Source organism: Labrus bergylta, chromosome 3 (genome assembly GCF_963930695.1).
Source record: "Labrus bergylta chromosome 3, fLabBer1.1, whole genome shotgun sequence".
In the NCBI taxonomy this organism is placed as follows: Eukaryota; Metazoa; Chordata; class Actinopteri; order Labriformes; family Labridae; genus Labrus; species Labrus bergylta.
In genome coordinates, this window is record NC_089197.1 from 20,909,817 (window position 1) to 20,923,211 (window position 13,395).

At 37.5% G+C, this 13,395-nt stretch overlaps 2 protein-coding genes across 5 annotated transcripts in view; both read right to left on the bottom strand.

Moving 5' to 3' along the window:
* Window positions 1-2,388, bottom strand: part of dennd5a (DENN/MADD domain containing 5A) — a 35,680-nt gene extending 33,292 nt beyond the window's left edge. For all 4 annotated transcript variants that reach the window (XM_020661384.3, XM_020661381.3, XM_020661380.3 and 1 more), the window contains exon 1: window positions 2,151-2,388. In XM_020661384.3, the coding sequence (XP_020517040.1) occupies window positions 2,151-2,250 (100 nt within the window). In that variant the 5' untranslated portion in view covers window positions 2,251-2,388. The remainder of the gene's footprint in view (window positions 1-2,150) is intronic.
* A 1,780-nt stretch (window positions 2,389-4,168) lies between these two features.
* Window positions 4,169-10,702, bottom strand: tmem41b (transmembrane protein 41B). The gene is made up of 7 exons (XM_020625957.3): window positions 10,453-10,702; window positions 9,198-9,315; window positions 8,947-9,075; window positions 8,076-8,169; window positions 7,325-7,429; window positions 6,627-6,765; window positions 4,169-6,512 (listed from the first exon to the last, which is right to left on the bottom strand). The coding sequence occupies exons 1-7, from the start codon at window positions 10,547-10,549 to the stop codon at window positions 6,343-6,345; spliced, it is 852 nt and encodes a 283-aa protein (XP_020481613.1). The 5' UTR covers window positions 10,550-10,702; the 3' UTR covers window positions 4,169-6,342.
* Between the last annotated feature and the right edge of the window lie 2,693 nt (window positions 10,703-13,395).

Here is a 13,395-nt window from a genome sequence, read left to right on the forward strand (position 1 = left end):
CATCCCTACACATCCACTAACTTCAATATTTTGTCTTATTGGCAGAACATTGTATAGCAGCAGGTTGCCTCTCTTACTTCCTTCCTCCCTTGCTGGCCCATGCAACGTAAGATTTTCCCCCAGACATTCTGCCTGTGTACCTTTTACTCAGACGACACGGCTTAACTCTACCGTCTTCAACAGGCTGTGTAAAAGGGGTTTATGACTCAAGGATATGAATTAATACATTGTTCTGTTTTTTTTTTTTTTATAACAGATGAAATGGCCTTATGAAAACAACTCTGTTTACCAGAAACTCCACAGAAAATCAAATGTAATTTATTTAACACCTACACTAAGACAGGGTGGAGGCAAAAGAGCTGCATGACATAAGAAAATTATACGATGTGCAATAGCATTCATTATAGCAGACGGTTTAAATGAGCTCCAACTTACATACACCTTGCTGCTGTTTGGGGTATATTAGACTTTTTCTTTTTTTTTTTTAAATGATTCCAAATTAATACCAAATCGCATAGTTGTTCAACAATTATGCCAACTATCCACTCTGTCATCACAACATTCACATCAACTGGAGGGTAGCTATGCTAACCCTAAGCTGAAGGCTTCTGATTATCCAAATGGTGTGACTGCATGGCTAATGTATCGATTTGAAAGTCAAATGTTTACATGCTATATAAGTGTGCGGGCAGGGCATGTGTACATTTTTCTTATACATCTCATTTCAAGCGGCCTTTTGCAATGTGCTAAGTGTGCATATATTCAGATTGTAATGACGACAATACATGTTAAAACAACGTAGAATAAATGTTCACAAATAGATAATAACTTTCCAACTACAAGAATCCGTCACAGTTCATGGTGGAACAGCCTAAAGCAGCATTTCAGTGGAGTTATGCACTCATTAAGTGTCAGCCTGAGTTTGGGCTGAAGAAAATAACACTTCTCCCATCGTAACAACTTCAGAAAATCACATGAGCTTTTTGAGAGAAATAGTTAACACAGTTTGGACCAAAAATGAAAGGATGTCTTGAATAGGATCTTTTACTTACGAGATTAGATAAGCAGACATTGTGATATAACATGTTACATGTCCTACCACTTTCACACAGTGACTGCTTCGCCTACATTTTTTTTTTAAATGTCTTAGTTAATGTTAGGAATTAGCTTGTCAGGTTTTACACTCTATTTGAACCCGGTATCTTTACAATTACTCAGAATGCTTTGTATCTGGGTGTGTTTCCAACAATCCTGTCATACAAAAATCTGTTGAGTCAGATGTGGAATAAGAGGAAAAAACAGGCACTGTTGCCATGATGCTAAACATTTTCCCTCATGCCTAGAGCCCAGATGATGCAAATCATCTCTAAAACACATGCTCATGTAGGAAAAAATCACAACATGTAAACAAAAAACAGGTCAGTGTCATAGAATAAAACAGGATCCAGGTGTGTCACTACCTACTGTCCTCTCTCATTGGATATTTAATTCAGTTTATTATTGTTGTGAAGGGAAGGGTGTGCCCTTTAAGAGGCTATTGAAGAGGCTGGCTTCATGCACAATGTGGGTCTCTTGAGGATGCTGAGAGTGTATGGGTGGGGGGGATATGTCCATGAAGGGGCGAGTAACATTTAAGCCCCCAGGTTAATCCACCCATGTGTTTCTACCTGTTCTCCTCTAAATAACAGCGGTGACAGCTAAGGAGCCTTAATGACAACATCCTCAGTAACATTGTATCATCATCAACAAAAACCAAAAGCCTGAATCAGTGTTGCTTACATTAAAAAAAAAAAATAACAACAGCGCCATGACAACATCAAATCTTTCTGATAAATAGGGTATTTAAATTCATGTCAGTGCGCTGAAGGGACACAACAAGCCAGTAATCCTCTCGCTTCTCCCAGAGCTTTAACGTTGACACACAAACAGGCTGAGAGGAGGCCTGTGTTCGCCTGTGTTCGCCTGTGTTCGCCCGTGTTCGCTGTGTAATTATCCTAATTTACTACATTTTAAATAAATAAGAGAAAAACGACATGTTATTAATAGACAGTAAAAGCTTAATAATAGCCGTATGCAATACCAGTCCTCCCCTCCCTTCTTGTTTGTCACAGCATCAGTCCGACATTTACCCCGATGGCTAATGTGCTTACCGGACAGTTCGTCGGGTTCCAGCCCGCTTTCGGTGTCGAGTCCGCAGATCACAAAATAATCTGCGAACCGGCAGGAACCGGAGCTGAAGCCGGTGGTCATTTTGAGTCTGGTCCGGTGGTCCCCTTATCCCCTCAACAGGGAGCATATTAAAGGAACTCGGAGGATTGATTTCTCTCTGCCATCTCGGGTGCTACGTTTACTGCGAAGCTCGAAAAATCTGTCCCGATGCATACTAGCTCACCTGCTAACAGCAACGTCGACGACATCCGCTTGTGACCCTTCACAATAAAACTCGGTGCCAAACATTTAAAAGGACAATGTAGGCTCCTTTAACGCTGCACCAAAGAGAAACAACGTAGCTCTGCTTATGCTAACAAAAATTGACGTTCATTCAGAGTTAATAATTTTGTGTGTTTGTTTTTAGAAAACACACATGACAAAGGAATTGATGATAGACCATTAATGAAAAAAAATATTAGTGAAAATGTAATGTAACCTACTAATACATTGAACCGGATGTAGCAGTGATAAAAATACATGTATGTATGTACTAGTGAAAATATTGAACATCAACACACAATACTATCCTCCATTCTGTGGTAGTTTAATTGAAGAATATGGTCATATGGGTCATATCAGTAGCATCCAGCCTACTTAACTACTCTGTGGTTCTTCTTTTTTTATGATTTATAATGGCACTAATTAGTTGTCAATAAAAAAAAAATACGTTTGTGAATTGATTCTCAGTAACAAGTAGCCTGCTACTTCAGGGTTTTTTTTTTTTAGACGTCTGTCTAATTTTGAAGGAAATTTCTTCCACTTCCGAGTTTACTCCTGCTTTCTCTAACTTTACAAACCTCAAATCAGAGCGTTGCAGTCGAAATGCACCGTGGTCCATTCACAGCTGTAATCATGTGCCGAAACTAAAGTACACCAAGTGTCACCCATAGACTGTAAATATTATGGTATCACCAGGGAGACATTGTTTGTGCATCTATTTTACAAGGATTATTTTTTTAAAACGCTGAGTAGCCCAAATACATCATAACGTATTGGGGGAGTTGGCAGACATTTGTAGTTTATTTACTTGTCATTAGCAAAAAAAATATATACAGTGCAAAATTGTACTTTTTATATGCATTTAAGGAAAATAGAAAAATGTAGATAAAAGCGTTTTTCTTTGTTAGTTTTTCCATTCTTTGATGAGTTATTTGTTGTATTGTTATATCTGTAGGCCTACTCAGACCAAAGTTATGAAACCGCTCCTCCATATGTCATACTTTTTTTATCTTACAGATCAACAAACAGGCTGGTGTTATGATCTGGCACAATGTTTTCAAATCATTTTTTGATCTTACATGAATAGCCTATACATAGAAGACCATAATGTGTTAAAAATACAATTTGTCAATCCATTCTCCTGCATTTATTTAATAATGGATTGCTAATGTATAGAATAAAATAAAGTTTACTTTATCTAAATCTATCAATGAAAGATTCTCTCTCGTATTTGTTTTAAATCATTGAAGCACCATCATTAAAAAACTTTGAACTTGTTGTTGAATTGAACATTTAGATCCCCTGATTACCATTCTGTTTGTTTATATTAGTAACATGTTGTGTCACCATGCACACAACAGTTTTTAAGAATAATGGACAAATGTCATGTTATCCAAACAGGACACTGCTCAACAGATTCATTACAATATCACCCCCTGGTGGCACTTGTCCCTTGTAAACACAAAGATAAAAAAAAAGGAAAAATAAATTTAAGCTCGCACTTTGGTATTTTAAGACTTTAAATGTACAGTACATGAAATAATCTATTCATGGTTTAAGAGATATAAAACTTCAGTCAGTCGAACCAAGTACAACACAGCTTAACGCATTATTACTGCATTTATCATTGATCATTTATCTTCAATTTAACCCCCACAGAGAATCTTAAACTGTTTATATTTCATGTTTCAGGATGAAAAAAAATATTTCTTCAGAGATAACTTGGAAGACTCACTCATTCTTTTAAGATATTTTTAATGATTTAATAAATATTCAAAAAATAATTAGATAGGACGTTTTCATTCTGTAAACATTTCATACTGCTATACATCACTGCTCAGTAAAAAATAATACTGCTTTGTGAAATGTTTACAGAGGGTTAAAACAAGAATGATCATTGATGAAGTTATAGGAAAATAAACAGAAAATAGTATATCAAATCTTGGTATGATCAGTGTGACCTAAAGTATAGGTTTACAATGAGTTATTTAAGTAAATAAAGGTGTAAAAATCAAGTAAATTAATCATATCCTGGGATTTAATGTTATGAAGAAGTCTTAAAAAGTGTATCTAGCTTCTAAATAAATATAATAAAAAAATTTAAGCACTTATCACCTTAGTGATGATGCATTTTCATTTCCAGGACAACAATCACCAAATCACCAAATTATAAATGCAACTTTTGCATTAAACAGCTAGAGCAATAACATCAACCCAACCGTATGTTGAAACAAAGCTATACCTGGCAATACCAGGAGAGCAGAAAGTGCTCAGACATTAGCATCCTCATACAGTACGAGTACTCGTAAATTATGTAGCTGTTTCAAATCTGGGTTTGAGATGTTATGAATGTTACAGTACACAAATTCTGTTGGACAGTAAGACATAAAAGTACAAACAGGAAATCTTTAAATGCACCAAACAACCTGCCCTTATAAATGTGCAGATTTAAGAGATAAAAGAAAACGTCAGTGACTCACATGTACAATAACTGCATCAAGGTCTCTAGTGACAATTCAAGGAGGGTTTAAGCAGCAGCTGAAAAGTTAGTTCGGTTCACAGGTGGAAAAAAAAAACTAGCATTTCGATTTAAAAAAAAAGAAACAGTAGGATTCAAGCACACAATCTACAGAGCAGAGAACGACACATCAAATCTGGCATCTCAATGCAATGCATGGTTGTAGACTATAAGCAGTTAAAAACAAAAGTAAGGCTTGGGTAATCTGTCCATTTGCAGTCATATTGAGGGCTCTGTATTATCATCCATGTTAAGGACAACAACTCCAGTTCTTAACTTGAAAAAACAAAAACAAACAGCAGATACACATCATCTGAAAACACACAAGGAAGAGCACTCATAACATGCAGGGTGACACTTGGAACCCATTTCTCCCTGAAAGTTTACAGAACCATGTTGCGCTGTTTGGCTTTCCTTTTGCTGTGTTGACATCATCTACGCTCCCTTCTTAAATACAATTAACAGCAATGTGCAGTTCAGCAACCTGCAGCTCGGCTGTCCTCCATGGAACTATTGCATCAGTTTAGTCTGCACAAGTTACAGCGGCAAAGAGTGAGCTGCTTGTATTCCAATAAAATGAACAGAGACTGATGAAAAGAAAGAACTTGTATGGCAGTGACTCCAGGAATCTATCGAGAACACACTGCAAGTGTTTGCTGAGGCACGCACCAACAGATGTTGAAGTTTCACTTTTAAATAATCTAAATCCATTTTCAACATCAGTGTGACGGTTATTGCTGTGCTGTTGCACTTCATTAGACTGAATTAGTCACAAGCATGTTGAAAATATATTAAAAAGGGAGTCGGCATTAAAGGTGCTACATGTGTGTTTGATTCGGTTATTGTTTGTTTTTTTCAGAGATACAAAAAAATAAATCAGAGATAAAAAAAAAAAGATATCAATATCTTCAACAAGATACTGATGGTGCTGTTCTTAGTCGTTCTCTCAAGATGAGAAAAATATTTATTCAGAGGAAAGTAGTTCAGAAACGGTTTCCTGTATTATTAAAATAATGCTTTTGAATTAACATCCTACATGTAGCACCTTGAATGTTCTGGTAAGATTTACACAAAAACGAGAGTAAAAGCCTTAAATAAAAATGACAGCAAAATAAATGTTATTTACAAGATGTGCCTAATTGACAAAACTAACAAAAAAGCAAAACAATAATTCACAGAAAACAAAAATCCTGTGCAAGCAGCGGCCAGTTTAGACATTATTTCACATCAGGATCGACGCACCACTGCATGCATTTTGTGGTCAATGAGTGCTTTTTGTGTCAGCAGTCAGACTCTGAGCTAAAGCAACTTGAGTGACAGCTGCACATTCCTGAGCCGAGGGAGAGAGGGCGTTGGGATCAGCCAGCAGATGAGGTGCTGAGGTGTTTAGCGCTCTACTCTAGTTTCTTCTGCAAATTTTTCCGGAAGCAGACGGGCAGGATGGAGAGCACGGCCAGGATACCGAGCACGGCTAGCGAGTTCCAGGACACCGCCTCTCCCGCTGTGGTCATCTTGTACAGTTGTGTACCTGCGTTGATGGCTACAAAAGATGGTGGTGCCACTCCTGTAAACCAGCCAGTTAAAAAAAAAAAAAACAAGTGAGTCACTGACAACAAATAATATCAAAATAAATATGTAAATGTATGGAATAAAAACAGAAAAGACGGGAACATTTTACCAAGGAAAGTACCGATGAAGAAAACCCCCAAAGGCATGTTGATGACCGGTGAGGTGATGTTGATGAACCAGTTGGGAAGAAACGGGGTTATCCTCAGGAAGATGATGTAATTGATTAAATGATCTTTGTGTTTGTCAACCTGCCAGCAGAAAGTCATGAACAGAAGGTTTAATAAGTCAAGGGCCCTGAATTACCAGTGTATAAGCTAAACAGGAAAGATAAATACTGCCATCATATCCCTACTACTGTTTTCAATGTTGTAACAAGTGGGGGTGAAAAACCTCTAAAAGCCCTCTCTCATACAGTATTTAAGCAAAACAATACGCAAACTTCCTTTACCCTTATGTAATGAAAAAGTTCCAACACATTTTTTCTTGTAAGTAATTTCCGTTACTTGGGTAACAATTACACAATATTTGACAATACCAGTAAGTCAACTCCCAACTTCAACCTGTGAAATGCCCTTAGAACTGACATAACTGCATTCAAACAGCAACAACAAACACTGAAGAAGAAAGGTGGGTTTCATTGCAAAGCCATTTTTTTTTCTTTAAAGCATTAGGGTTGCACATGTTTGTTATAAAAAAAGTGAAAATATATATAATAAAAGAAACCAACTACATCTCAACTTCTCAAACAGAAAACCACTCTAAAAATAAATGTCTCATTGAAAGTGTATTTTCTGTTGCAGCTTTTACCTGCTGGGACCATTTCTGTGCTCGCTCTGAGAGGTATTTGTAGACCACAGGTCTGCCCACCAGGTATGACAGCATATAGCAAAAGGAAGCACCAAGGCCAGAGCACTGCAGGGGAAAAAAACAGGTGAATGACTGACTCATATGGTAAGACAAATAAAGAATACAATCTCAGAGCTTGAACAAGAACACATTGGTAACTTACATTAAGACTCATACACATATCCTATTATCAAACCCTCAAGCAGTAGTGGTGTAGCAGGACTAAACAGAAACAAAACCTGAGTTTTGTCAAGGAAAAATCCAATCAAGAAGGGAAACAGAAGGCTATGAGGCAATGCAGCCAAGTGTCTTGTTTCACACATCACATCTATTGGATGTCTATCTGTTCTGACGGAGGGATCCCTCCTTGTTTGCTCTTCCTCAGTTTGACCTGTATTTCTGTTTTTACCAACCCATATTGAGGATCTAATAATAAAGTTCATATGATATACATATTCACACAGTTGTCTGCCCTATTCCATTCCAGATTGAACTTTTTCATGACGAAATCACTGTAGCTGGTACAACACAAACATGTTTAAAGAGGCATGGTCCATCCTTGAAGAAGAGAGGATGTGTATTGAAATCCAAACTTACCAAAGCCTGTCAGGTTGAAACCCTTTTTATTTGCATAATTTACATGCAAAGTTTTCGATCACAAAATTCCACATTCATTTTCAAGCCCATGCTCATACTTTCTTTCCGTACTCACCAAGCAGACCAAGAACAGAGCCAAAGGGAATGGGTAAAGATATCCCGACAGGATGCTGAGGAAGATAGAGCCAGGGATTGCAAATGTCTGGAGGCTGATAAAAGTGTTAAGGTAGATGACACAGAGACATATATGCATTTTCATTTTCTTTAAATGTATACAAGTAGAATTTAAGCACCTTAGCCCGGAAGCCTTATATAATATTTGATTCATTACTGTCAATGTGAAATGAAGAAATTAGTCATTTATCAAGCTAGTTCCACACAGGTATGCATTTCCTTTCTGAGCCATAATAAAAAGCTCTACTAACTGATAAATAGATATGACAAATGTCTCAAGAATCAGGTTGACATACCGGCTGGAGTTGCCTTTTTACAGATTTAGAACACAACATGATAAATTATATATTTCTTCTCAGCTTGTTTTAGGTGTGAGGTGACACCTGGGTAAAGCACAGAGATGAACAAAAAGAAGACTAATCAGTTATGGTGTATGGGAAGCTATGCATTCAAACAGGAGTATGAGTCAGCTTCACTCCCGGGAACATCATCTCATCAACATGCCCATGAACTGGACAATGCATGAACTTTGCACTAGTCAATTGGCTGGAAGGGTAAGGTCCATTTAATGTCCAAACCAGGCGTTTAGGAAACTTTCATTCCAACAAACATTCCCTTTAGTTCTAGATAAGTTCAAGGTCTCAATGCATGTGTAAAAGAGTGTCCGCAGATTCACTCTTGACACTCAAGCAAATGAGATCGTGAGCTGGTAATCTGCTTAGCTTCTCTAAGAAGGCCTAAAATGAAGAAAAAACAGTTTGAAAACATTGTACTATAGCAAGCAATGTTGAAAGATTTTTGCAAAAGGATACAAAACATATGTTGCAAAGTAGGCCACCAACACTTGGGTGTAGTAGGTGTCTTTGTATTTGGACAGCACTGTTCCCAGGGCTTTGGCATCATCCATGTCTTTAGGGATCTTGATTTTTTCCATTTCATCACTGAAAACAAAAAAATCATTCATTCTGTTTATTTTCAGTACTCTAAACCCCATTTAGACATAAATTACTAATGTGGCATCAATGTGAAAAAAACAAAACAATAATCCATAAAAGAAACTTACTCAGGAAGCTCAGGGAAGTTCCTATAGACCAGATACATGACTGAGGCAGCGCAGGAGAAGATAGCCACCAGTATCAAAAAAGACATGCGAGCTGAGCCCCCGGCCGTGTGCTGAGCCTCTGTGAGGACAAAATAAGTTACTTAACCAATGAAGTAAGTGTTTACTATGAAAATAAACAGAGTAGGTATCAGGGACCCTACTGTAATGTTCTTAAGAGTTTTGCATCACTTGCTCAAACCCCTTCAGGGAACTGAGTCTGAAGAGAGGCCACACCTTAAACGCTGGTAACAAACACTTTTCCTGACATAGATTACCAGTTTCTTTGCTTTTGGTTAATTATTTGTGTATTTGAGATTACTTTAGTTAGACATAAATGTACATTTGAGTGGTTAAATAAAGGGACTTTAATTTTTTCTTTAACTCTGTGTAACCCTTGTTAGTTTGACAGGCATGTCAGTAAAACACTCAATATCATTTCCTGATGATTATCACATACTGTACATGTCTGTCAAGGCAGCTGTTTTGAGGTACTACTATTTCACTTTGTGCAACACCCCAATATTGGTGCCTATGTTTTTAAACAATTGTGATGCTTTAATATGTTTCACAAAGCTACCGTCTGTACTATTGTTTAGGGCAGGGGTTCCCAAACTTTTCAGCTTGTGACCCCCATTATGACAGTGATAGATACTTGGGACCCCACATTTGACGCACTAGGTCAAAACACTGGCATTAAAACAGCAAACAATAGCCCAAACACCATCATATTATTTTTGTAATTTATTGTAAGAAACTACTTCTTTTTTTCTTTTTCTTTTTTTTACTTACTGTATTTTCAAATTAATGGGTGAAATATCCAATTTTAAACTATTTTTACATGTTTTTGAAAGGAATCTCGCGACCCCCCCTAACAGTGTTCCGCGACCCCCCAGTGGGCCGCGACCCCCACTTTGGGAAACCACTGGTTTAGGGTGTATATGTATATGAGACACCTCAAGGCAACACTGTTATGTTTGTATTAGCTATGGCGTTTTAAACCAGCTAACGTGACAGATGACTAATTGTGGGCTAGCTGTTTAGCCGGGTTACAACAACGAGCCTTGGCTAACATGAGCTAATGTTGTGCTATCCGGACTGACCTCAAAGCAATGACGCTGCCGTATCGTCTTATTGCAAAACTCTACCTTTATCTACCGACCAAGTCTTTTTTAGCTTTTCTCTACATTCAGGTTCAGCCACCACAGCCATGACCTACCTTTCAGTACTTGTGAGTCGCTGGTATTCGCCTTCACCTCTTCCTGAGCCGCAGACAGGCCGTCGCTCTCCCGCCTGTCTCTCCGCTTCTTGGCCATTTTTTTCTGTGTGTGAAAATGTTGGGACCCGCTGTGGTAGATTACAGGGGGGTTGTAAAACCAGCAACAGCGGGCGGCTTGACGAGTAACACCGGTATGGTGACAGCCTGCTTCTGACACGTTACACAGATTGACCTTTTACCTTCATGTCCAACAACCAAAACCACTCACAGTCATTCACAGCGCCCCCTACAGTATCACTGCGTCTCCATGACAACAGCGACTACTGAAGTTGGCCTGTTGTTTACTATTGCTATGAGTCTTTAACTTTTATTCGTCTTATTCTTTTTTTTTTTTTGTTCACTTTATTCAATAAGATAACTTTGTTATCATGCGGCCCCCATCAAATCTCAACGTGGCCCTCAGGTCAATTTCTACATATCAATTATTTGGAAACATGAAGAAAAACATGACAAAATCGGCGATGAAATCATGAAAACCAGAAATATGTCCATTATAATAATTGATCACTGGTATATATTGAGTTAAATTTGAGACATAATTGACTGTAATCGTTTAAGTATACTACAATGTGGCCCTCTGGCAGTGAGAATCAAATGAATGTGGCCCTTGCTGTGACCAAAGTTGCTCATCCCTGGTCTGACATATTTAGCTATGTCTCTGCTGCTGACTCTGTGTCACCCAGTAAGGGTTGCATTTTATGCTGGTTGGAGAGTGACTCATAATTTGAGACTTTAGATTTGGTTTTAGTGAATTACTCTTCTCTGATGTGTACATAGGCCTATTTGCTGCAGTGCAACAGGAAGTGTATCTCTGTCTCTTCCTGTCCATTGTGGACAGAGGTGATGCAGTCTGTCCTCTCTGGCCAGCCAGGTGAGTCTGCGTCTGTCTCAATGTTCAGGCTGTTATCATTGAGTCTACATGCATGTCTTTCTGAGTTTCTCATCAGTCAGCTCTGATAATCTGCTACATCGTACTGTCTGTTTAGAGCCAAATAACACTTAGGCTATGTTTGCTTTGAGTGTTTGTGGTGCATGCCCAATAGAAAATGTTATTTTATTTTTCTCAAATAATTTGATTGGTCCAGATGTGGGCTCTCCTGGGGCCTGGTACTGTAAGAAGAGCTGAGCCTCAGTATCAGCTGGTTGTGAGGACTCTTGGTAATTCACATCTTTGTAATTGTAAGAGCTGGGGGCACTATTTTAATGTGTTTAAAATGTGAGTGTTCTTTTTTGGATTCCAATTAAAAGGGAAAATTGGCTTCTATTGTTGGAGAGTAAGTACAACATGCTAAACAGACGATGAGAGGTAAACAGTGCAGACACTACTGAATAAATTGTGAAAATGTGTGTGATAAGCCTTTCTAGGTATTAAAGCAATGGTACCATACATGCACGTTTATTTACCATCTCTCATTAATTGTTTATTGATTGCAGGTGTGCATAAGATATGCACAATTGTGCATTGTGAAAAAAAAACATGTGTATTTCAATGTAAAGACGATTGTTCAAAAACGTCTTCCACAAAATGCTCCTCCATGTCTTCACATTCTAGAACATTGTAAACTATGGAAATATCAGACCAACACTATGCAGCTGCAGGTTTTGTTTTGGTATTTTTTTTAAATATTTTTTTGGTAGTATAAGATAAAGAAAGATGAAATACAGACAGTGGCAGATGGAAGGTGAACAGTGCATATCTGAATATGTGTATTTTAAATGTCTATGAGTGAATAATAACAATAATAATACAAAAATATTACAGTGAACGTATGGAAACAGAAGTTTATAGATTTTCTTTTTATTGTACAGAGCTTTTATTTGTTTCTCAAAATCCTTGGGCAGTATCCCCCGGATCCCTCCGACTGCTAACCTGAGGCCAATGATGCCCTAATTTCTTTGCACATTAAAGTAAAATCAAATCAAATTGTCAGGTCGCTATTGAAATCTATGTTTTCACTAGTTTATTGTGAAACATTTGAAAAATGATACTTTGTTGCAGAAAAAAAAATGTTATTCTAAAATTACTGAGTATAATTTCCTGACTTTTCTCCAAGACCCCGATGAAGGCCACAAGCCGAAACGCGTCGGTCTAATTAGTTAATAAAGTTGATCTTTGTACTGCAAGTGTTGCTGGAGTGTTTTGACCTCTTCTAACTTTTCTCCAAGGTCATGAGATGCTGGGGGGTTGATGGATACCATATCATAATCTCGCATAGAGTGCCAAAATGGTGTGCATATTCCTGGTTTGAGAATTGGTTCAGGTATGCATGGTTATGGTAAGGCCAAAATTATCTAAAGAAAACTTATTTATGACTACACACACATTACACACTCTTGGCTTGTTCATCCTAAACATTTGCCTATAACATTATCAGCCTTTTTAGTCATCTTTGGATAACATTTAGACAAGAAAGATGGTAATAATCGATTAATGGTTTGAATGCTTAAAAGTAGCCTTTAATCATGTAGATGTATTATATAAGATGTATTATACATAATATTTTTTTTTTATTATATATTATGACATAAGGGGGAAACTGATTTTTAGACAGAGTGAGCAATCTGAGTGCAATTAAGATGATTGAAAACTTTTTGAGTCAACCTGCCATTGTTTGTCTATGAGCGTCTACACAGCCATAAATGAATTACAGTATAACAATAGAATATAATAATAATGGTTAATGGCTATATAGTAGGCTGTAGAATATTTTATGGCTATTCCCCTCTGTGGAATCTTTTAAGTCCCGCCTCAAAACACACTTTTACACGTTAGCCTAGTTAGGTTGCTTATACTTCTTTCAAATGTACTTCTTTTAAACGTCTTATAATATTATTGTCCAATTATATTTGTTAGTATCCTGTGTGCATCTGTGTAGGCAAACA